Source organism: Epargyreus clarus, unplaced genomic scaffold, assembly GCF_041222505.1.
Source record: "Epargyreus clarus isolate Ecla_fem2 unplaced genomic scaffold, WU_Ecla_fem_2.2 ptg000026l, whole genome shotgun sequence".
NCBI classification, from domain to species: Eukaryota; Metazoa; Arthropoda; class Insecta; order Lepidoptera; family Hesperiidae; genus Epargyreus; species Epargyreus clarus.
In genome coordinates, this window is record NW_027332233.1 from 4,380,420 (window position 1) to 4,404,336 (window position 23,917).

A 23,917-nucleotide genomic window follows, 5' to 3' on the forward strand; every position below is an offset into this window, starting at 1 on the left:
CAATAACGTCACTTATACAACTGACGTGATTTTTCAGGAGAAGAGTTTGAAAGTTCAACATCCAATTACAATGTATAGTTATTTTTGAATAAAAAATTAAATTTATAATACTTATATTACAACTTTAATCTTTATTTTAACATAACAGCGAAAACTCAACTCATTATTATATCGGAAATATAAAAGTTTTTAAATTATTACCCCCGCAGAAGTGACGTTATGGATCTAGAAAATATTAAATCGGTCAATTGTGTCATAACAAATAAAACACATCATCGTGCATTTTCTAAAATATTTATTAAATTTAACATACTTTCTTAACTTTATTAATCAGACTTATAATGACAGACTTTTTACTACTTATTAAACTTGAACAATCGTCCCGAATCAGATCAACTAGGGGAGAACATTATCATTGCACTTACCTATTCATTAAACTTAACTATTTATTACTCTTTTTTAATCACAGTCATTGTACCCGTTTTTATATCTAACTAATTTAAAATAATAATAGGTATCAAATACAAGTCTTTTTACTTATCCTATATAAAAAAAAGTTTATTCTTAACGTAGCATCATAGGCTTTGTAAAAGATAAATAAGAAATAAATGTTAAATTAAATTATTATAAAAGCTTGCATAGTATCTTGGCACAAGGTTATCCTCCAATAGTTGCAGTAAATCACGCTTTTTACGCTCTGAAATTGGTATTTTGTTGTTATAAGCTGCCTTCAAATCAATTTCCTCTATTCTTCGATTGCCTCTATTGCCACGTAGTTTTTTCGGTTGAACAATAGCTTTAGCTTCCTCCCAATTGATAGTTTTGTATGTAGTTCTATATTGGTAATTTTCAGAATTTTTAGTAAATTTAATACCTTTGATATCGCCGGTCTTGATAACACAATCATTAACATTTTTTGCCATATTAAAGTTCATGTTCTCTTCAAGGGATTTCAAATCGAAGAAATCGTTAAAATTCATTTCATTTACCACAAACGGTTTACCAGTTTTTTTGGCTCCACGAATTAGGGAAATGTATTGATCGGGTACATAAATACATCCAGCATTTTTGGCTCTAGACACAGATTTTTCAATAACGGAGTGAGCTGCATCACCTTCGTTTTGCGTGTGACCTCGAATTAAGAAGTTGTGTTGAATGGAGTTAATATTTAAGCGATTCACTGCATAATAGTACATTGCAAAAACAAACCTATTTTTTTGCTGACCACAGCAATTGTCAGAATATATAACAACATCGCAGCCTGGTTTTTCAAATGCAATCTGCTCTAAGTATTTAAACACACACGATCCTATTTCAATGGCTCCTCGATTAGCCAACCCCTCATGCCAAAAATAACAGGTTGTTTCTTGTTTGTTTGCATTCGATATAGTTAAATTATAACAATTCAGTCTTGATTTGTAGTAAAATGAGCTTGATTTGCCAACAGGACATGGTAACACCGCTTGTAAGTCATAGGTGAAAACAACTGTGTTGTTTTCAGGTTCATGACATCTTTTCATATCCCTGTCTTTCTCATGTCTACTTAAGCCTTTTTCCTCTTGATGCAACTTAAAACTATCCCGTAATTTATTTTTTTCTTCTTCAGAGGCATTTTCGTATGCTTCACACTCATCGCACCGATCTTTTTTGGGTTTGAAAAATCCAATATTAAAATCTTGGTTAAAAATCCGTGAGTAAGCGTCGTAGTTCACAATAGGCTTGTTATGTTGTTTCTGAATTTTACAGTAATTTCTATGTAATTCTGCCACCGTCAAGCCCCCATCAATGTATTGTCTGCTAGTACTAGCCCTGAGATAGTGACTTTCAACCTTTGGAATTGACTCGATATGATCCTTTACTGCTTGTATAACTTCAGGTTGCAATTTACATTGTTTTCCGTGTTTTCCTCGTTGATCAGGCGGAATAAAACCATCATTCTGAGCTTTGCCATCGATAACAGTTCGTATGATCCGTTGTGTGATACCCAAAGTGTTAATTAGAAAAGTTTTACAAACGCGGATGTCCTTATTCTCATTAAGCAAGTAATATGCAGTATTTTCTTTTCTGTCGTACTTTTTGTCAGTCTTTATGCGGCGATAAGCACATTTCAAAGTTCTTGTACAAGCGTTTAAATAATCCCGTTTTCTCTCTATACTTTCCAACTTCCAGTAAGACTCAAAGATTTCTATCCTCTTTTGTTCAGTAAACTTAGCAGCACAAGACAAACGACATTTGGAGGTACATGTAGGTCCCATTGTTTTACCTTGATTAAGTTTTTTGCTCTTTACTGAGATATACGCTTGACCAGAGTTTTTCAATTGCTTGGCAACATTTTTTTTCCAGGTTTTTGGATTACGCGTACGCTTTCTGCCTCTCGGCTTAGTGATAGATTGCGCTGGTTGCTCGTGTATAAGATTCTCGTTATAAGAAATATTGTTTTCTACAGAAGTATCACTAGAGCTACTACTAGAGCTACTGCTGGAACTGCTACTGGAGCTACTGGTTGAAGACGATCTTGAACGTGGGCCAGGCCTGTATTCATCTCCTGAATCTGTGCCGGAAAAATCGGCCGTTTGAACGTCATCACCCTTTTCTTCATTCATTTCATTAGCCGCAAATAAAAAAGACGGAGAGTTACCTTGCTTCTCTAAATAATAATCATCCTGCTCTGAGATTGTGGGGTGGGGTTGTGGAGTTGTGGGGTCATCTAGTATGGATGGTGATACTTGAACCTCGGAATCCGTATTACGACACAATATACTTTTTGGTTCTGAACATGGTAACCTTGTAGAGTTGGCTGGGTTTTGCACTTCAATCGACTTTTCACTGCCATTTGAAAGTGCAAGCAGCACAAGATTTTTGCTACGTTGGTTCATTCTAAAAAAAAAATAACATTAAATTGATAATAAACAGGTAATAAATTATAGACTATTTTAATCAATATTGTGATTAGAATCGCCGCATTAAAATTAATCATGTCGGAACAAATCATCATCATAAAAAAAAACAAATAAATATTTTTAAATATTAACCAACAACATTAATCCTAAGTACCTACTATAAATACTGGAGCAATATTGTCACTCATGTTTAACTTTAAAACCATAAAATACAAAAATTGGAGAAACAATGTCATTACTTCACAAAAGTGTCATTATTGCTCCAAAAACATAAAAATAAATTGTCACAATTACCTTAGCGACGTTGTAGCTCCAAGGGGCTTCTTCTCGTGCGGGGGGCCGCGCGCAACTGACCAATGAAACGTTGTTTCTCCCAGTGCCGTCCAGACTCGCGCCAAAAACGTACGACACTAGTGCCCTCGCAATGAAACTATGCGTACTACACAAGTGACAGTAACGCACCGAGTAAAGAGGTGGATTAGAAGTATTTTCTCATACTCAGTTCAGTTTTGACAAAAAATTGCATAAGTGACGTTATTGCACCGTAGGTGCGATATGGCACATGTGTTTGTTGTAATAATCATTTATATTAAATAATTACCATTTTTTTAGGTTTCCGTTTTTTATTTATAGAAGATAATCGCGTAATATTTATTTAAAAAAATATATATATTTATTGGGGGCTAATAAAATATATTATTATTAATACTGGAAACTAGGTAATGGTAAGTTATATTTTAAAAACAAAAACTGAGATGCCTTTTCAGCTTCGGAGTCTATTTCGGGAAGGCCTATAAATGATTCCAGCACTGCTAAATGTTTGTTCACTAGGTACACTCGCTGGGGAGATGACAGGAATCTTTGAGCCAATGAAGATAATTTTCTTTATATATAGTTCTACCATGAGTTCTCCGCCAGTCAAGTGGATTTTGTGATACAGCAATGTTTATTCTTTAATGTATTGTTTTAGCTTAATTTTCAGTTTTGAATTCATATCTGGAGAGTCACCGGTACCAGGACTTTCGTCTTCATCACTTGAATCCAGCATTATTTCAGTTCATTTGGCAGAATTTAAGTAGAAGTGTCAAAAATAGATGAACATTAGCGCGTATCTTAACATCTATATGTTCAAAATAACTTTGCGTAGAATCCTTGTGCAAACTTTGAAAATAGAGTTTCAACAATATGAAAATTTCGACTTTTATGGATCCACTTCTTTAATGTTGTTCCAAACTGCACTCCGTTTTTGCGACGATATTATTATTTTGTTCATAATAACTAATAACTAATAACTTATATTATAAGTACGTACACTTAAAAAGCTTTAGTAACTTGATCTTTTTCGTCCTTGGCCGTTTGGATACTGTACTCGTACTAGCAAACTGAGTAAGTTTTGTAGTGAAGCATCTCTCGTTAATTTAATTTCTTATTGTGTACGAATTTTTCGTGACAAATGAGGCAAGTCGGAAGCCATCTCATTCGGAAGCCAGCTGCTATTTATGATTTGTAGCTATCCGGTACAAATTTCCAAAATTCTTCATATACTTGTTTACCTCTTTGTTTTTTTTAAATTACTTCATCCGATAACTTTGCGCTATCAAATCCGAATGCCGAAAGTTATGAAGTAATGGCTAAGTGCCAAGGATTTTCCACTAATAGAAGACAATTTCTTATTTTTCGCAAATGCTTAAATGTTTCCTGCAATTCGTTGCTCAAGGACACTAAGTAATTACAAATAGTAGCATAGCTTTCTGGGGACACATCAATAGCATCTTCTTGAGCTTTTATCAATGTTGGAAAGTTATGTTATGCTATATGAGATGAAACCTGCTATATTATATTCAACGACGATTTTAAAATATTCCGAAATAATATATAGTTAAAGATGTCATGTAACTCAGGTTCTAAATTTTTTTAGGATGGAAAATGGTGGGTACTGGATACGCAACATTAATAGAAAAGTTCAAAGCACTTACATATTTTCTTAATATCTCTGGTTTTCTGCTGCACTTATGGTGAGTACGCCCTCGCCTGCGTCACTCAGTGTAAGCAGCGGGATGATGTCCGTCTGGAGCCGATTCTTGGACTGGCGACTATCTACCACTGCTTTGAATTATCCTACCGACTGCGCTAATTACGTTAGCGACAGCCGGAGGACTTAAAAAAAACCAAAGACTTTTTAAACTTACTTTAATTAATTATAAAGTTACAATATAACTTAAAACTAATTATCGCCTGACCGATTCTAAATGTCAAATAATAACGTCTTAATTTTGAATTTAAAAAGTTAACGAGGTGATGGAAATGCTGAAACGCATCGATTCGCTGAAATGCGGAAATGCATCGATTTCCATCGGGGTTATACGTGAATCAACGTGAGTGAACGCGGCAACGTGAGCGATCTTCCTTGTCACTATCCTTGTTGTTACAAGGATAGCGACAAGGAAGATCCACTTGACAATACTAAGTTTATTTTTATTATAAACAACCTGACAGAATGCACCTCTTCCATTCCTTTTCAAAGCCTTTTCAGTTAGCAGTTTAGTAGCAGCATTATTGAGTCTATTGTTTGATTGTTCCTAAACTAAATATACCATAATTTCCCTCAACATATGTACCAGCTCCAAGGAAGTAAAATAATTGTCATATATACTTGCTTTATTTTTAATAGTCCTAGATAAAGTTAAAAATATTTTAGTTCCAACAACTATAGTCTCTTCCTCTTCAGTAAATGTAATGCCTCTATAAGTCATAAATGATACACCGGCCCTAAGTTCTTGAAACCCCATTTACAAGGCTTATTTGGGTTATATTCAAGTCAGTTTTGTTAATTTTTTTGTTTTTTTTTTTTAATTGTATTTTTTTATTTTTTTTGTCTTGTACTCCCTTATCCCTTTATAAGGCAGAAGAAACGGCTAAAGGTACAGAAATGAAACTTAGTGGTATACATCATATTTGAGCACTTTATTGAAATTTCGGAAAAAAAGTATATATATATAAAACAGTACATGGTGTCCATTATTTGGACAGAGCCGTACTACGGCTTGTGGAAGTTGGCAAAACATGGAACAATACATAGGGCTACCTGGCATCGTATGCATTGTATCTTCGATTTTTTGCTGTTAGCATTGCTGCTGCAAGCCCTGCATCGTCTGTAAGAGTCTAGTGGACCAGGGAGGTGGGATCCAACGTCTGAAAGCCGTAGATCATATGGAAGACCATACTTTGCCTTCTGCCGGCTATCAACTTTTGGTCTTTTGCATACAAAAGATGGCAAGTTCGATACCCGCTTCCTTCTGCTCATAAAAGTGCCAATCATGTTTCTTCCGAGAAGTGTACGAAACTGTAAAGTAGACATTGGGTAATGCACTTTTTGAGCATACAAAATGTATGCATTCGTAATTGCTGCATCCACCATAAAATAAAATAGTCTCATCCACCACCTCCTGCTCCTCCTAGCTACAGGATACGTTCCTCGCTTTTGATCAAAGCGATCGACACCCCCCATCCTTTTGGTATACTCCACAACACCCAGAGGGCAAGGCACTTCTTGTTTCCTTCCGTCTTTTTGCGTTCTCATGCATGTTACTTTTTCCTTAGGATGAAAGGCGGTACTAAGAATGCTGACTAAATTTGTGTCCATCCATGTTACATTTCGGTTAACCCGCCACTTATATTGACCCCTAGAAAGTTTAGGTTTACCTTTCTTGGCCATCAGATTTTTTAGTGTCCGGGGTAAGTTAGTTCTATTGGATCTAAATGTTGCTGTAGAATATATATTATTCTCATACAAGCTTTGCATTAGTTGGGTGGAAGCAAAGAAATTATCAAATGTTACATGTGCATTTTCTCTCTTTTGTTCAATAAGTACTTTGCAAAGATTATTTACCACAGCTGCTCCTAAACCAAATTCAGTATCATTGTCTTTTACACCTCAAATTTAAATAAATAACCCGTGCTACTGTCACATCTCGCCCATATCTTGAAGCCTCTCTTTATCGGCTTGTTTGGTAAATATTGCTTCAATGTACTGCGCCCTTTGAACTTGACCATACATTCGTCAATACTTTGGGATGACGAATTCCTAGCTCCCTTTTGAAAAGCAGTGTTCATTGAGATTATAAGGGGCCGAATCTTATAGAGTTTATCATATTCAGGCTCTCCTCTTTGAGGCATTTTCGTGTTGTCGTTTAGATGTAAATTTTTCATTATCATTTTAATTTTTTTTACAGTCATTACATCTGCTATTTCTCTCACACAAAAAATGGATCTGTTGACCAATACAAGTCAATATTGGGTAGAGGGTGCACCCCCATCAAAACCAACATTCCTAAAAAAGCTTGTATTTCCTCATTTGAGACATCTACCCAGTTTTTTTGTTTATTTTGGGCAGCATATAAATTTGTCTGCTCTGCAATTAGAGATACAACTTCGTCAGTGAAAAAAAAAACGAAAATAAACATGAGGTCCACTTTTGTTGGGAATATCCTGGTGAGACTTTAGAGGAATATCATCAAACTTGTTTCTTGGTACATCGTGAGGGAAAAGTACTTTCTTCCAATCTTCATCTTCGGAAGAATCATCTTCAGAAACAGAAATGGATAACGACACAGGACTATTGTTTATCGGCACCTTGCTGTTTGGACCATCAGCTGTTTCCGATTGATTTCCTCCTATAGAAATTCCGCTTACTGAAGGGACTACGGAATCCTCTGGCTCAAAATTGGCGGCATTCCCGTTATTTGAAGATGACGGAGAAGCTAAAATATCCTCAAGGTCCGATGAATTTGGTGTCAAGAATATGGCCTCACTTTCCCTTTCATCACTTTCGTGACCATCTTCAGACTCCTCGCCATCCGATAACGCAAAAAGACTCTAAAGTTTCCTCAATTTTGTCTAAAGGAATCGCTTTTCTCTGTAACCAAAAAAAAATAACAAAACTCCAAATTAGTATCAAAAAGATTCGTATCCGCAAAAATATACTGTATTACATCAAATTTAGATTATATCTAACAAATAATCTAATTAATCTAATTCAAATCTTACCCGTCCACTCATTTTTTTTCGAAGATTTTTGTAGATTTACGTAGCACTATGAAAACCGACACAATTTTGACAGATGACATCAAACATCTGTTTGAACTAACTTGCCGCCATATTTTTTTTTCTACGTTCCGTTTCTCAAAACATTCAAGAATAAATCACTGCTAACGACAAACTGTGTTGCCAAAGTATTTTTTGAGATATTTCGTCCAATGTATGATGTCCAATATATGGCCAGAGCCTTATAAAGGGTTATATTATAAATGGTATAGCATATAATGGTATAGCATTTATAATATAAGGGAGTACAAAACGTTTATACAAACTGAGTACATATATACTTCGCCAACAAACTATATGTACAGTTTGGCAAGTTATAATTTAAAGTATTTTATTCAAATTCAAATTCAAATCTCATTTATTCAAAATTGATTCATATAGAATACTTTTTGAAAGTCAACAAACTACCACCGCTTCGGAAGGTATTTCGCTATGGAGAAGAAGCGGCGCAAGAAAATCCATACGTGTGCATATTTGCATCTTTTAAAGAGTAAATAATATACAATTTTACATAGTGGTACATATAATTAATTTTTGATGTTGGAGCTGGAGTTGTCATACCATACGGATTTATCATTTAAGTACTGATTTACATTATAAGCTTTTTTACATAAAGTTAATTTTATAGTAGATTTAAACCTTTTCTCGGATAGATCGATAATGTCTTTTGGTATTTTATTGTAGAAACGAATACAGTTCCCCATAAAAGAATTACACACCTTGCTTAATCTAAATTGAGGTATGGCCAATTTATCTTTATTTCTAGTATTATGACTGTGCCTATTATAATTTTTTTCCAAAGAAGAATAATTTTTGCGAGCATATAAGATATTTTCATAAATATATTGACTAGTCACTGTCAAAATATTTATAGATTTAAACAGTTCTCGTAAGGACTCACGGGGGCGAAGACTATAAATGGCTCTAATTGCACGTTTTTGAAGTTTAAAAATGACATCTATGCTAGCAGCGTTACCCCACAGCAGAATACCGTAAGACATAATGCTATGAAAATAACTAAAGTAAACAAGCCTAGCGGTTGGTATATCGGTAAGATGTCTTATCTTCTTTACCGCATAGGCTGCCGAACTAAGTCTACTACATAACTTTGCTATCTGAGGGCTCCATTGTAGTTTAGAATCTAAATTTATCCCTAAGAAAACTGTTTCATCTACAAATTCTAAGTGATCATTGTTAAGGGTAACATTCATCGTCAGCTTTTTAACATTAGGCAGAGCAAATCGGACACATTTAGTCTTTTTATTATTTAATACAAGATTGTTTGCGCTAAACCAGTTGTGAATTATGTCAAGTGCTTTATTGACAGCGCTCACGTCGTTAGATTGTCTTTTAACTTTAAATATTAAGGAAGTATCGTCAGCAAACAACACAACCTTTGATAAGTCCTGCATTACATACGGTAGATCATTAATGTATACCAAAAACAAGAATGGCCCCAAAATAGAGCCTTGTGGGACGCCTACTTTAACACCAGAACCTAACGATTTGTGTCCCTTAACCTGAACTCGTTGTACTCTATTATCTAGATAAGACCTAAGCAGTTTTAGAGACGTACCGCGTATACCATAATATTCCAACTTTAACAAGAGAGTTTTATGTTCTACACAATCAAATGCCTTAGAAAGATCACAGAATACACCTATAGTATCCTGCGCATCTTCCCAAGCGTCAAAAATGTTTCGCATTAATTCAACACCCGCATCAACGGTTGATCTACCTTTGGTGAAGCCGAACTGTTTATTATGGAATAAATTATAAAAATTAAAGTGTACTAATAATTGATTAAGTATTAGTTTTTCAAATATTTTACTAAAAACAGGCAAAACAGAAATTGGTCTATAATTACTAGGATCTTTGTTGTCACCAGACTTAAATAGAGGAATGACCTTACTTTGTTTCATTAGATCAGGAAAGCAACCATGATCAACGCATAAATTAAAAATGTTGGCTAAGTAAGGAGCTATAGTCTCAATAATAAAACTACAAATTCTTATAGACATTCCCCATAAATCCTCAGTAGTTTTAATATTTATATCTTTGAACACTTTAATTACTTCTTTGCTATTAACATGTCTAAATATAAATCTATCACTGCAACTTTTTACATTTTCTTTAAGGAAAGGAGATGTTTCAAAATGTATGGGCTCTCGGCCACCTTTTGTACACTATACTAAAAACTAAGAAAACTTGCAAAGAACAATTCGTAGGGGTTCATTTTCTTCAAATCATGTTCGATTAATTGTTAAAAAACAATAATTTACACTTAAACTTGCAACACAACAGTGGAAAAAACATCATGGCGGTAGTGATTACCGTAATAATGTCATCTGTCATTCTATTTTGACTTACTATATACATTATATACTTTTTAATGTATTTTTTACGCGAATGGGCGTAGATATATAAATATTGTATTGTATGTATTGAGAAACAATGTCTATATTTGAAAAACATTAATTATATTTACGTACATAAATCTTGACTTAAAACAAACATACCAAAATATATACTTCTATACCAATTTATTTTAGTTTAAACATTTAAGTGTGTAAATAAAAGAACTTTAAGTACACATTTGATAATATTTTACTTATTCTTCACTTAGATACATTATTTATTCATTTTTAATACCTTCCCTTATCAATATTTTCATCCAATCATGTAGCAGGTTCTGTAATATCCTGTAACGAGCTCAGCTCAAACATAATGTGAGCACAACTACCTAGGATTACGGTTCGTTGCCCAGCGATGCAGTTGCAATAATAACTGATTATTTTGTCATCCCAAGAATGTCTTTGTCTTTCTAATGTAATTATCTAAAAAAAGAGAAATGTAAAAAGATTAGCTTCTCTAGTTTAAAATTATTAACGATTATTTCACGATTAATACAACTAACTGATGTATATTTTACCTGATGATATTGAATCCTTGTCAACACAATCCACAGCGATCGCATGAAAATCACAAGAGTCCATAAACCATAAGCGAGGTAAACAAGTAAGGTAGAATCACTCCATAATCGTAAGCAGCACAGAGCAGAAACATATTCAGGATTAAAATGGAATCTTCTCATCAGTACCTACATACATATTTATTCAACGTTTACATTGGAGTCCACTATTATAATATGTATATATCCACTTTTACACATATCAAATTGACAACTTCTTTTTTAATTTGACATGTCACTTACATCTATAAAACCAGATACTATTTAAAAGGTGGTTTTGTTATAATTATTATAAATAATTAATTAAATTCAGAAATAATGACGGGATACCCAAAACAAAAGCCAGGTTGTAAAGTACTGAGGTAACAATAACTCTACGACAAAAACAGCGAAATACAGAATTACCGACATCCAAAGAGTATAGTAACCTATGTGTGGGGTACACCTATGTGTACCCTGACCGACATCGACAGTTTTGAAAACTTGACATTGACAGTATTCCGCCATATTTAATATTTCAATGAGGAATGCTTATTTTAAATATTTTTAAACAGGAATACTTTAGGTTATCAAAATATATGTGTATTTTTCTTCAATTATACAAATTATTCGTGTTTTTTAGATACAGTGTACATGAGATGGCCGAAAATGAAACATCTCCTTTACAGAAAGAGCAGGCGAAGACTTTAGAAATTGTGTAGTTTTCATGGGAATATTAGTAAAGAAGGATTCAAATTCTTGTGCCACATCCTTATGTGATGTGACAATGCCTTTTTCAGTATTAAGAGTTATATTGTCAGTATACATATTTGACTTACCCGCTTCGGCATTTATTACTTTCCATACTGCCTTTATTTTATTATCGGATGATTTTATTTTGTTATGATAATAATTTGACTTAGCAATTTTGCAAACCCTTTTAAACAATTTAGAGTACCTTCGAACATGCTCGTTAAGCTTGGGGCTAGGACTATTGGCCCTTTCATTATACAAGTCAAAAAGAGTTTCCCGGCTTATACGAATACCCTTAGTAGCCCATTCATTGAATTTAAAACCGACTGATTTCTGATATTTTTTAAGTATAAATATTTTTTTAAACTCCGTATTTATTATTTTAAAGAAATTTGAATAAACACTATTGACATTGTTATTATAATTTAAAAATTTTAAACTATTTAATAGCTGCTGGTTAAACTTTTTAGACGCATTTTTGTTATTAGTCTATATTCCAAAAATACTTTATTTTCTGTGTGATTATTACAGAGAATATGAACACTTTGGCCACTGTGATCCGACTGAATGCAATTTATTATGGACTTATCTATAATATTACAATTACAAAAAATGTTGTCAATACATGTAGCTGAAGATGTTGTCACCCTTGTAGGTTCACAAAAAACATTGTTTAAGTTAAATGATTTAAATAAAGACAATAATTTAGTTGTTAATAAGTGCAAGTAATTGTGCAAGATATTTACATTAAAATCTCCACATGTTATAATTAATTTATTACTTTTGGAAATTATGTTTAAAACATCCTCCATAACAGTTTCAAAACAATAATAGTTATCATTACAAGGGGGCCTGTATACGCAAACCACAATATGTTTCTCCAGCTCAACACAAGACAATTCTATAGAACGCTCAACCGAAAGATCCACAATGTCTAAACGTTCTTTAAATTTAATATTATTTCTCAGTAATATTAAGGTACCACCATGAATTGCAGACTTACGGTTGAATGAACTGGCTATAATATAATTTTTATAACGTATAAGCAATTCGTGATTTCTTAACCAATGTTCAGTTATACACATTATGTCATATTTATATTTTTCTAAAAATAATTCCAGTTCTAATTCTTTACTCGCAAGACCTTGTATATTCTGGTGTAAGATTTTTAATATTCCACTTTTTATTTTATTTTTGCCAGAAATACCTTGTTCAGTACATTTACTTAATATAGTTTTATGTGGTATTTCTGTTGTCAGTATATTTAATTTAAAAAATGATTGTTAGTAATACTACTAACATCAGTCTGTAAAGAGGACTGCGTTATAGTGTCTATAACTGAATCGTGTATATTAAATGCCACTAATGTAGCAAGTCGTTTTTTCAATTTTTTTGACAGGTACATAGTATCCTGAGTCAAGATAAAATTGTATATAAATTTATTTATGTCAAAATACATAATGTCATTATGACGACATGTCAAATTATAGATATGCATATTATTTTTATAAATTCTATTATTTTGCTCCTTTGTTAAGTTAGAGCAATATGGGAGGGCACATAAAATAAATCTGCACTTGTAGTTACTACTTAATTTTAACAATATGTTTATACACCTATTAATGTCCTTATAACTCACCTTAATATGATTTCCTAACATAATAACTATGGTAGTATGCTCATCATAGCAACCAGCAGCTATTTTGTCCATAATATAGTTAAAAAATTGTGATTAAATAAATAAATGAATAAAAAAAAATGTAGTCATACTGGGAAAGCGTAACGATCCTTACATAGATTATAGTGTATAACCTAGTATAGATACGCAACTATATAAAAATTAATTGAAAAAGTTTTTGCCCCTGCCGCCCACAGGGCGTATTTAGTACCAAAAAATCTCAATAGATGGCAGATGTAAATATTTAAGAGATATAGTGATATATATATATATATGTCGGAAATGGCGGTACTGAGGCGCTTCCGAAGCGCTAGCGCCATCTAATGGCACTCGATAAAGTTAGTGTTGGAATGCACCGGTGTGGAACCCACCTGGGGGCCTACTACCATCTCTTAAAACAATATTAATTTAAGCGTACATTGAAATTTCGTACCACGACTTCGTTAAAGTAGGATTGTTTTTATAATATTACAATAAGCAGTTTTGTATGATGTCGGTCGAAATTTATCATTCTTTTTTTTTGCAGGCAATTTATTTTTTTAAGCAGAATATGTCAATTTCAGGTTATATACAATCAATAAGTGAAAAATGAATAAGGGTTTAAGTTTACATCGCTTGATAGGAATAAAACAAAACTGTTTTAAGGAGATCGTGGTACGAAACAAAATAATGTTGATGCAATATTGAAATAAAACTTTCCTGAACTATGATTGTTTTAAAAAGATGGTGGTAGGGCCCTAGGCTTGCGAGCGAGACGAGACAGGACTTTACTGTTGGCGGTCGGCCGGTGCGGATACTAAAATTATCACGCGTTCCTCGAGCTTTTTATAACCTGCCTACCTAAGTTAATTCTAATCGAAGCAATTCCTGTGTTGTAACAATGACCACTGAAGCCCACAGAAGATTACGATGAGCGATAAAGAACCACCAATTCCGAAATATAATATTTTCCTGTTACTAAATTGAAATAAAAAAATCGAGGCTACTCTGGTAAAATAAAACACTGGTATATTTATTTTTTATTGATCCTTTTTTTTTACATAATATGTCGTAAGCATTTTTTAAAAGAATTATTATCATCGAATTTAGAAATTTTTCTACTTAAAATTCTATCAACACCCCTACACAACTATGTAATTTAATAGTTGATTAATTATCAATCAACTCAATAAACAAATCTTTATGCTTAATGCAATTTATTGCATTAAAATCACATGCACATTGTATGTATTTAATTTTTGTATAAACTTGATTCTGGACAATCACGCAAGCATGCAACAGTGGTATGCTAAATATCAGTTATTAAATTATTGAAATTTTCGGTAGGATGGAATATGGATTTTTTTGTGTAATCAACTTCATAATTAAAAAATTACAAATCAATTTCAAATCACATACAAAATCAGCATTTTCAGAATCATCACATTTATTATTAAGAAGATTTACATTTGATTGAAATGATTTATTATTAAACAATTTAGTAATTATGTCTCTTTGTACGTTTTTCTTTTGTATGTCTTTTATCAGTGATAGCCTAATGGTTAAAAAACTCGGCCTCTCGAACGATGGGTCCGAGGTTCAAATTCCAGGCGCGCACCTCTGATTTTTCAAAGTTATGTGCGTATTAGAAATTAATTACCACTTGCTAAACGATGAAAGAAAACATCGTGAGGAAACCTGCATACCTGAGATCTCAAAGGTACGTTTTGAAGGTCTTTGAAACAGTTTTGTATTTCCTTGTTTGGATAAGATAACCAGCTTTTTTGTTCATACTCTCTTCTTTTAATAAAATCATTGTTTGTTTTTTTTTAACATTGTTATTTTTAAAATCTAATAAACTATTTTTGCATTGCTGACAACCTTTTACAATATGTTTGAGACATTTTGTCAGGACCCATCCACATACATAATTTCTTTGTCCAGCATCATTTTCTTTTATATCAATGAGCAATATTGAGCTATTAAAATTACTTTTATCATTACCTTCCTGGGGAACATCAGGAGCTTTTTTCATTTATGAAAAATTCAAGTGATTGCAATAATTGACTACCATCTTCTTCACAGTTAGCTTTTTCGAATGGTTTGCTTTATAATTATTTAGTAATAAAGCTTTAAATGCCTCTTCAAATGCAACAGCGTTAGGCGCAATATTTCTTGCCCCGTATTATGTTCCCAAAGAACTTTTCAAAAGGGTCCTCATTTATATTTCTTGTCAACAATGCATCAAATTTATATTTTTTAGATAATATTTTCCAAATTTATTCCATACCTTCAATCGGTTTAATCAAATTGTTTACAGATAGTTACAGACAGTACTGTAGATTCAGTTAATCAAAAATTGTCACCTTGTCTATTAGTTTTAATAAATTTTACACTTTTTAAAATGGTCTTTGCCTTTTTCCAAAGTTCATGATGGAGAGATTTACCTCTAATGGGACCTTTATATATTTTACTATTTGGTATATGCAATATATGATATATGCCAGGTTTTGTACATTCAATGTATTAAAGACATTGTTCAATAATATTGTTATGTCTACAAGGTCCCGATATTCTTGAGGCAGATCTCCCCTGGCCGTTAAATGATCTGAAACAACAGCTACACTGACTGAATTAATCCAATCTATTTGTAAAATAATAAGCAACCGGTTGTTTGAAATTGTTTTTTATACCTTTCACCATAAAAAAAGAAAGAACATGGTCTGTTATGTTCTTATTATCATTTGTTATGAACACCTCTAAAGAATCCTTCTGTTTATTATAAGATATTTGAGGATTAAGTGACATCTCATCAAATAATAAACTACATGTCCGATCAGATGTCCATACATCTTACATTATTTTTAATTTTATTAACAATGCATCAAATTTATATAATTTTATTAAAAATAATGGCATTTATGCCTGGACATAATTTTATGTCCCTTAACAATTCTTTCATCTGAACAATTTTCATTGCCTTACTTGAAGGCAACGTAAAATATTTGTACAAAAGTGAATAACTTTTTAGACCTTTGTTATATAAGCGACAAGGAAAGAATTTTCTGTTCCAATAAAAAGCGTCGTCATTTTGATTTTTTACCAAACTGGCATTGCATGCTTACAAATAATTGTGCTGGTTTAGTCATTTTTAACCATACTATTAAAAACCATATCACTAGACATTTATGTGCACTCTCCAGTCGTGACTTAAAAGTCACACATCGCTTGCGCAAGCGACATGTATGCTTCTCCATCATCTGTTGAGTACCATCTGCAAATACACCAAGCAAAGTATTAATAAGAAAACATTACAGCAATACTGAATCAATCAGTCTTAAAATTTTATTATACTAAAAATGTATATTGTTAAGGTCCAATAAAAGTATCTCATAATTTTACTATCTGTAAATCGTTGTTTATTAATTAAAAAACTAGAAGATAAGATATATAGGGATAATATGTACCTGTTATCATTTTATTTCTTTGTTGTCTGCTTGTCACACTGTAACTGTGTTCCATTCTTATGGCATACCAAGTATTAAGGATGACTCACGCTAGACCGTGTCGGGTCCGAGCCGAGTGTCGGCCGTAGCACGGTCAACTAATATTACATATATTTTGTATGAACACACTCACGTTATACCGAGCAGCAACCGAGTGACGCCCGAGCAACGGACAACGCTCGGAAACAACTCTGTCCCGCTTCGGCTCGGTCACGGCCCGTTGCATGATACAGCGCCGCCGAGCTGCGCCCGAGCAGTCGGTAGTGATGCTATACAGCGCTCTGACGCTTTGTTCGTCGTCGTAAAATGAACAACGAACGTTTGATTGAGGCTGTGAGGAAGTATCCAGCATTATATAATATGAGTGATGGGAAATATATGGACTCCAATTATAAGTCTTCATTATGGGTCAAAATAAGCGAAGAAATCAAACAAACTGGTAAGCAGATACATTGTATTGTACTTTATTAATCAACCTTAGTAACTTATCTATTAGCTATGCGCGACAAGTTGAGACTTGCGCTCAATGCCCGCTGCATAGACCGCTCAAAGCGCTGTCTCAACTCGTCGCGCACAGATTATGATTTCTAATGCGTTTATTTACGTTTTGAGTATTACATTATTTCGTTTTAAAGATTTCTCTAACCTCAAAACCATTATTAGAAGGCCTCCCAACATGAGCGAGCAATGGTCTTAACGAATTGTATGTTGTAGCTGTTGAATCTTGCCTTAAATATCCAATGTCGTTTCTTTGTGTTGGAATATAGCAAAAACTCAAGCCTCTTATAATGTATAATATTCAAGTAGGTTATATATGATAAAGCTGGCAGCTGAAAAACATATATTTTTTACTTCTTCTAATTTGTCACTCTGTCAATGATTCGATATAATAAAAAGTATCTTTTTGGAGTGAATTTTATTTTATTATATTTCATAGTTTATTTTCTCGTTCTCCTGTGGCCATTTCCCTACACTTTGTCGTAAAAAAATATGGAGTACACAAGTACTTAAAATAATGTAATCCACATTTTCTGGTTTAGATTTGATTCTTCTAGAATAAATTCTGAATGTTTGTGTCAATATGCCAAAGGCATTTTCAACTAGTCGTCTAGCCAGCGTCAATCTCTGATTGAAATATGCATTAGCACTATTTGTAGCGGCCTGATCACGTGGATATGGTCGCATTAAATAAGTTTTTAAAGGAAAGGCTTCATCGCCAACTATGACATACGGTGAAGTTATTGTGGTATTGGGCAAATGTTTTCCGATGGGTATATTTAGTGAATTGTTATTCAATCGTTGTCCCAAAGAACTATTTGCAAATATACCACCGTCGCTATTGCGGCCGTAGGACCCACCATCGATGAAAATAAAATTGTAATGAGCATCCACCAATGCCAACAATACAATGGAATACGTTTTCTTGTAATTGAAGTATACAGATCCACTGTTAGCTGGTGCCTCAATGGTAACGTGTTTTCCATCCAACGCCCCTATACAGTTTGGAAATTTCCATAGGCTTTACTTGAGCAATACTTTTCCATGTCTTTTCATTTGGCTGTGGCATTACTTCATTTATTAATCTGTTGACTATAGCTCGGCATGTTTCCTTTATGATTTGAACTACAGTTGAGTGACCAACCCGATAATTCAATGAAATCGTTTTAAACGAATCCCCGGTAGTCAAAAACCTGAAACACAAAAATATTGCATTATTATTATTTGTTACAGATGTGAATTGCAAAAAAAGATGGTCAAATATTAGAGATCAATTCAAAAGGTCACTAAACAATAGAAAAACAAAAAGTGGGCAAAGTTCTACCGTTATAAAGAAATATAAATATGAGGAGATTCTACAATTTTTGCTACCCTACATTCAAGATCGTAAAACGAGATCCAACATCGATGACGACGACGCAGACACAAATGAATCGGAGATACAACAAGAGCAAGAGTCACAGGAGACAGGGACATACAATAATCAATCCATGCAAGAGATAAGAAACGAAGAAGACACAGACAGCGAACGAGGGGTTATAGGAGACAGGGCCACAGAAGTACAAAGGAATGATCAATTTACAACACAACAGAGTGGTCAAAGTAGTAACCGTAGCAGTGCTAAAGTCAGTAAACGTCGTACAGTTCCACACAAACAATCCTCATCCGATACCTTGATGAAGTACATTCTTGAAAATAACGCAAAGAAGCAAAATGAATATAATAAATCACATCCTATAGATGATTTTTTCAATGGTCTGTCGAGTACAGTGAAAACATTTTCTCCATATTACCAACATGTCGCAAAGCGACGACTGTTTGCAGTTGTACAGGAACTGGAATTCGAACAGATGTATAATGAATCGACATCGTCGTCATCGGCCTCATCACCGATTGTGATTAATGAATTAACACCTTCGTCATCGGCCTCAACACCAATTATGTTACAATACACAGAAATTCCACCATCGGCATCGACCGTTTTGGATTCATCTCGTCAATCACAAGACTCAACTGGTACAGAGCAGCCATCGATATCTCCTACAGTCCGGCTCCTGCTCCATTAGACGAAAATCTGCCATCAATATCTACAGAAAATTCTGCTGGAACTTATTTATCTCATTTTATATCTGATTAAAATTATTGTGATTGTAATATGTAGTTCAACAAATATATGTGTAAATTAAATTAATGAATTTTTCTTTGTAATGATATAATGTAAATGATTTCTCTGCCTCTGACCGACTGTGCTACTGCCAGAAACCCAACCGTCTCTCCTTTTTACCCGACTGCCAACGGAGGAGGGTAATGTATTTCGAGTGTATGTATGTATGTCTGTTTCTTTGTGGCCTCCTGTAGCCTAAACGGCTTGATGGATTTTGATGTATGAGGTATCGTTAGATTCGTCTTGATCACGGGATTATAATGGGATACATTTTATCCCGAAATTCCTACAGGAAAATAAAATAAAAAATAATTAAACCACAACCTAACTAAAAAGACCAAAATAAAAATCAATTATTAAAAAAAAAAAACAAAAAACCCGACTGCGTACCCAAAGTAAACAAATATAGCAGTCAACTTCTGTTAATAGCAGCTTTAATAGTCGGGGACCATTATTTTGTAAAGTTGAATAGGTCTACATTTTAAATAAACTTGTTTTTTTCTTTTCAGTTGTTTCGGTACGCCGTCGGGTTTTTTGTTTTTTTTTTTTAATGATAATGATACCTTGGATAATCACACACGGGCTTCTGACCCTAAACTAGGGAAAGCTTGTATAAAATTACTTATATATATACAGGGTTACTGATAATTCGATACATTCCCTTGGAGGGGTAAAAGTAGAGCTCATTTGCAATAGATTTTGTCATTAAGTACCCTAGCCGATAGTGATTTGTTTTTGAGATATTCAAGTTTTTGTGTTTTTATTTCTCAATACCGATTTCAGGCAAAAAATAAAATATTCCTAAGTGAATGTCCTATTTTGATCCTAGATTTGTGAATAATCTTATACCTAACATCGCAACACTTCCTTAAAATGACAATACGCCGTAGTAGTACTCTTAAACTTTACGTTATGGAGGTCAATTTGCTAGGGTCCCATAAAAAACCCCTTTTCATTTCCACTTCAGTGTAAATTTGCATAAAAAGCATGTATGGAATGTGTCGTACAAATTATTAAATTAATAGCCCTATTTCACTAGCTATCCAAATTGCTACGAAATACTACGGTATTTTCTTTAATAAAAAAGTTATTAGCCAAAAACTAATATTAATTACCTCGGTAATTTTTGGATTCGCAAACTTTTTTAATGGGAAAGAATTGAAAATCGGTTGAATCTTAACGTCATTACTCAAAACATAAAATTACAAATCCTGCTCAAAATGGGAGCCACTGTTCCTAGTACATGCACGGAGTCTCTTCCGCATTTCGGTCTTAGTAACACGAGATGTTAAATTTTGTCTTATTTGTTGAGCTGCGCTTAATATTTTCTGCCTGAAATCTTCAACATTATTTATTTTACTATTCGTTGGGTAAACAAGCGCTTTCATGTGGCCCCAAAGGTAAAAATCACAAGGTGTCAAATCAGGACACCTTGCTGGCCAAGGTATTGGCCCTCCTCGACCAATCCAACGTTGGGGATAATTTTGGTCGAGAAACTCTCGCACTTCTCGGCGGAAATGGGCTGGGCAGCCGTCATGCTGGTAAATCATCTCCCTTCTCAATGCAAGAGGTACATCATCCAGCAATGATGTTAAATCATTTCGAAGAAAATGTTCATACGTTTCGCCATTTAAATTTTGTGGCAAAAAGTAGGGCCCGATGAGGTTGTCATCGATTATTCCCATCCATACGTTAAGGGAAAATCGATGTTAATGAGCCGTTTCTTTCTTCTTCCTTGGATTACAACCTTTTTGAGCCCAAAAATGACTATTGTGGTAATTAGTTATTCCATTATGATCAAACTTGGACTCATCCGTTCACAAAATTTTGGATAGATAATTACGGTTCTCCATATCGTTGTGTTAAATGAAGCGGCAAAAGTCAATTCTTCTGGCTGGGTCTCCCTCTTCTAGAGCTTGTACAGACTTGTAATGATACGGGTAGAACCCTGCCGTATGCACTGTGAACCATACCTTCCATTGAGTGAATCCAAGTCGTCTGGCCACGACTGTAGTAGATACAGTAGGATCTTCCTCAAACTGTGCAAGTATTTCTTCTTCATCTTCAGGATCGTGGATGCGACGTCTACCAGCATCACTTCGTCTTGTACGAAAGCTTCCAAATTCTCTTAGGCGGCGGAATGTCCCAGAAAAAACACGTTCATTAGGTGTTCGACGATTAGGGAAACGACGCACGTAATACGAACGTCGAATTATCAGTAACCCTGTATATACAGGGTTACTAATAATTCAATACATTCCCTTGGAGGGGTAAAAGTAGAGCTCATTTGCAATAGGTTTTGTCATTAAGTACCCTAGCCGATAGTGATTTGTTTTTGAGATATTCAAGTTTTTGTGTTTTTATTTCTAAGTACCGATTTCAGGCAAAAAATAAAATTCTCCTAAGTGAATGTCCTATTTTGATCCTATTTTTGTGCATAATCTTATACCTAACATCGCAACACTTCCTTAAAATAACAATACGCTGTAGTAGTACCCTTAAACTTTACGTTATGGAGGTCAATTAGCTAGAGTTCAATAAAAACACCCTTATTATTTCCACTTCAGAGTGAATTTGGACAAAAAAGATGTATGGAATGTATTGTACAAATGATTAAAATAATAGCCCTATTTCACTAGCTACCCCAAGTGCTACGAAATATTACGGTATTTTTTTAAATAAAAAAGTTATTAGCTAAAAACAACTACTCAGAACATCAGTAATTTTCGGATTCGCATACTGCACTAGAATCTTACTGTTCGCCACAGGTAAAGCACATTATCTTAGTTAACACTTTAAACTGTGTTATTGTTGTGATTGTCAATGTAGATAAAAGTTTTATGCCATTTTGGATAGCTTTGGATGTTTGGATGAAATAGGAATCTGAAACTTTGTAGTGCCTTTGGTCAAATCATCTTTAATTTTCATGTGTAAGATGTCAAAAGATTCCTTAGTCATTTTAAAGTAGTCCCAATATTTGTCTTCATAACTACGTAGATCTTTACAAAGATTCACATATTCTCCTTTCTCTTGTCGCTCTCTTCAAAGTGGATGCACACTTCATTTCCTTGTAGTTGAAGACTCTTTAAAATTGAACATGATTGTAGTTTAGTTACAACACTGATTTTTCTCGGACGAGGATACTGCATCACAGCGCAACGATGATTGCCCGGTCGAGGCCCGTCTTATGCCTTGATCACACGGACCGAGCAAACGGGCGAGACAGAAAAATGTTTCTCGGCCGAGACAGTGTAGTAACCGAGTAGCTGTTCACACATGTTTTGAAATATGCACAGTCAGTTCAGTTCTATTGTAATTCGGACGTATGGATCGTAAAAAGATAATTACAAAATGTACAAAGTTACTCATTCCACTATTAGTAGAAGAATTAAATGAACTCTTGGAAAAGGAGCAACGCCGCATTTGGACAAGGCCATGGATGTTGAGAAGATCTACTTTTGGTGCTACAAACACTGTTTTTAATGAATTAGAGGTAGAAGATCCAGCTGAATTCAGAATGCTTTTAAGAATGGATGTACAACATTTTGACACATTGTTAGAAAATATTACTCCATTGATACAAAGGGCAGATACAGTCATTAGGGAAGCTATAACTGCAAAGACTAAACTACAAGTAGCGTTATGCTATTTGGTAACTGGAGCGAGTTACCGTTATTTGCAGGCTTTTTACAGAGTATCTCGGGCTGCAATATCATCACTCATACCGGAAGTCATGGATGCAATATTTACTTATTTGAAAAGTTATTTAAAGGTACGTACTTTTTCTTTCTTACATTATAAAGATAAAACTTGAGTGAATTTATTACTTTTTTATTAATTTGAAAGGAATGGTAAGTTCAAAAAAGAAAAAATTAAATCAAAGTTGTTGTCCTCCTTCTGTTTCCATAGCTGCATACATCGCAGCTGCTACAATGTCGTTCGTACTCATAGAATCTGCCATAGCGTTGACATTATGTGCTGGAGTAGATGTCGCGGTTAAGCTTGGTTGCGATGTAGATGAGACTGGTGTTGGTAGTTGTGGCGGAGAATCCACATACGTTTCATCAAATTGATAATAGTCATTAGTCGTGTTTGAATATACAGAAGACGGCGTATGGTAGCTATGATTAGAAAAAGACGAAGTAGTTCTTCTTTGTCTGAGTTCTTTAATCCCAAATTCAGTTAGAATATTCTGGATTTTATTTTGTGCTAATAAAGCATTCTCTGCTGATAAATTCTTAAGTTGTAATGCAACGCTCCTTCCAAACACATCAAAAACAGTTTCACTCTCAGAATTTATATGATCATTTAAATTTGTGAGATCAGAAACTGCTTGAAAAATGTCTTTAGTTCTCTTTTTAGCTCTTGCAGTGTTTCTAGTGGCAG

At 33.9% G+C, this 23,917-nt stretch overlaps 1 protein-coding gene across 1 annotated transcript; it reads left to right on the forward strand.

Moving 5' to 3' along the window:
* Window positions 1–16,608: 16,608 nt before the first annotated feature.
* Window positions 16,609–19,537, forward strand: LOC140753468 (uncharacterized). The gene is made up of 2 exons (XM_073088077.1): window positions 16,609–17,308; window positions 18,601–19,537. The coding sequence occupies exons 1-2, from the start codon at window positions 17,176–17,178 to the stop codon at window positions 19,431–19,433; spliced, it is 966 nt and encodes a 321-aa protein (XP_072944178.1). The 5' UTR covers window positions 16,609–17,175; the 3' UTR covers window positions 19,434–19,537.
* The last annotated feature ends 4,380 nt before the right edge of the window (window positions 19,538–23,917 follow it).

Coding starts and splice junctions, on each gene's coding strand:
- LOC140753468 (XM_073088077.1), top strand. CDS start 17,176: ATGAACAACGAACGTTTGATTGAGGCTGTGAGGAAGTATCCAGCATTA. Junction 17,309..18,600: donor CGAAGAAATCAAACAAACTG/GTAAGCAGATAC, acceptor TATTTGTTACAG/ATGTGAATTGCAAAAAAAGA.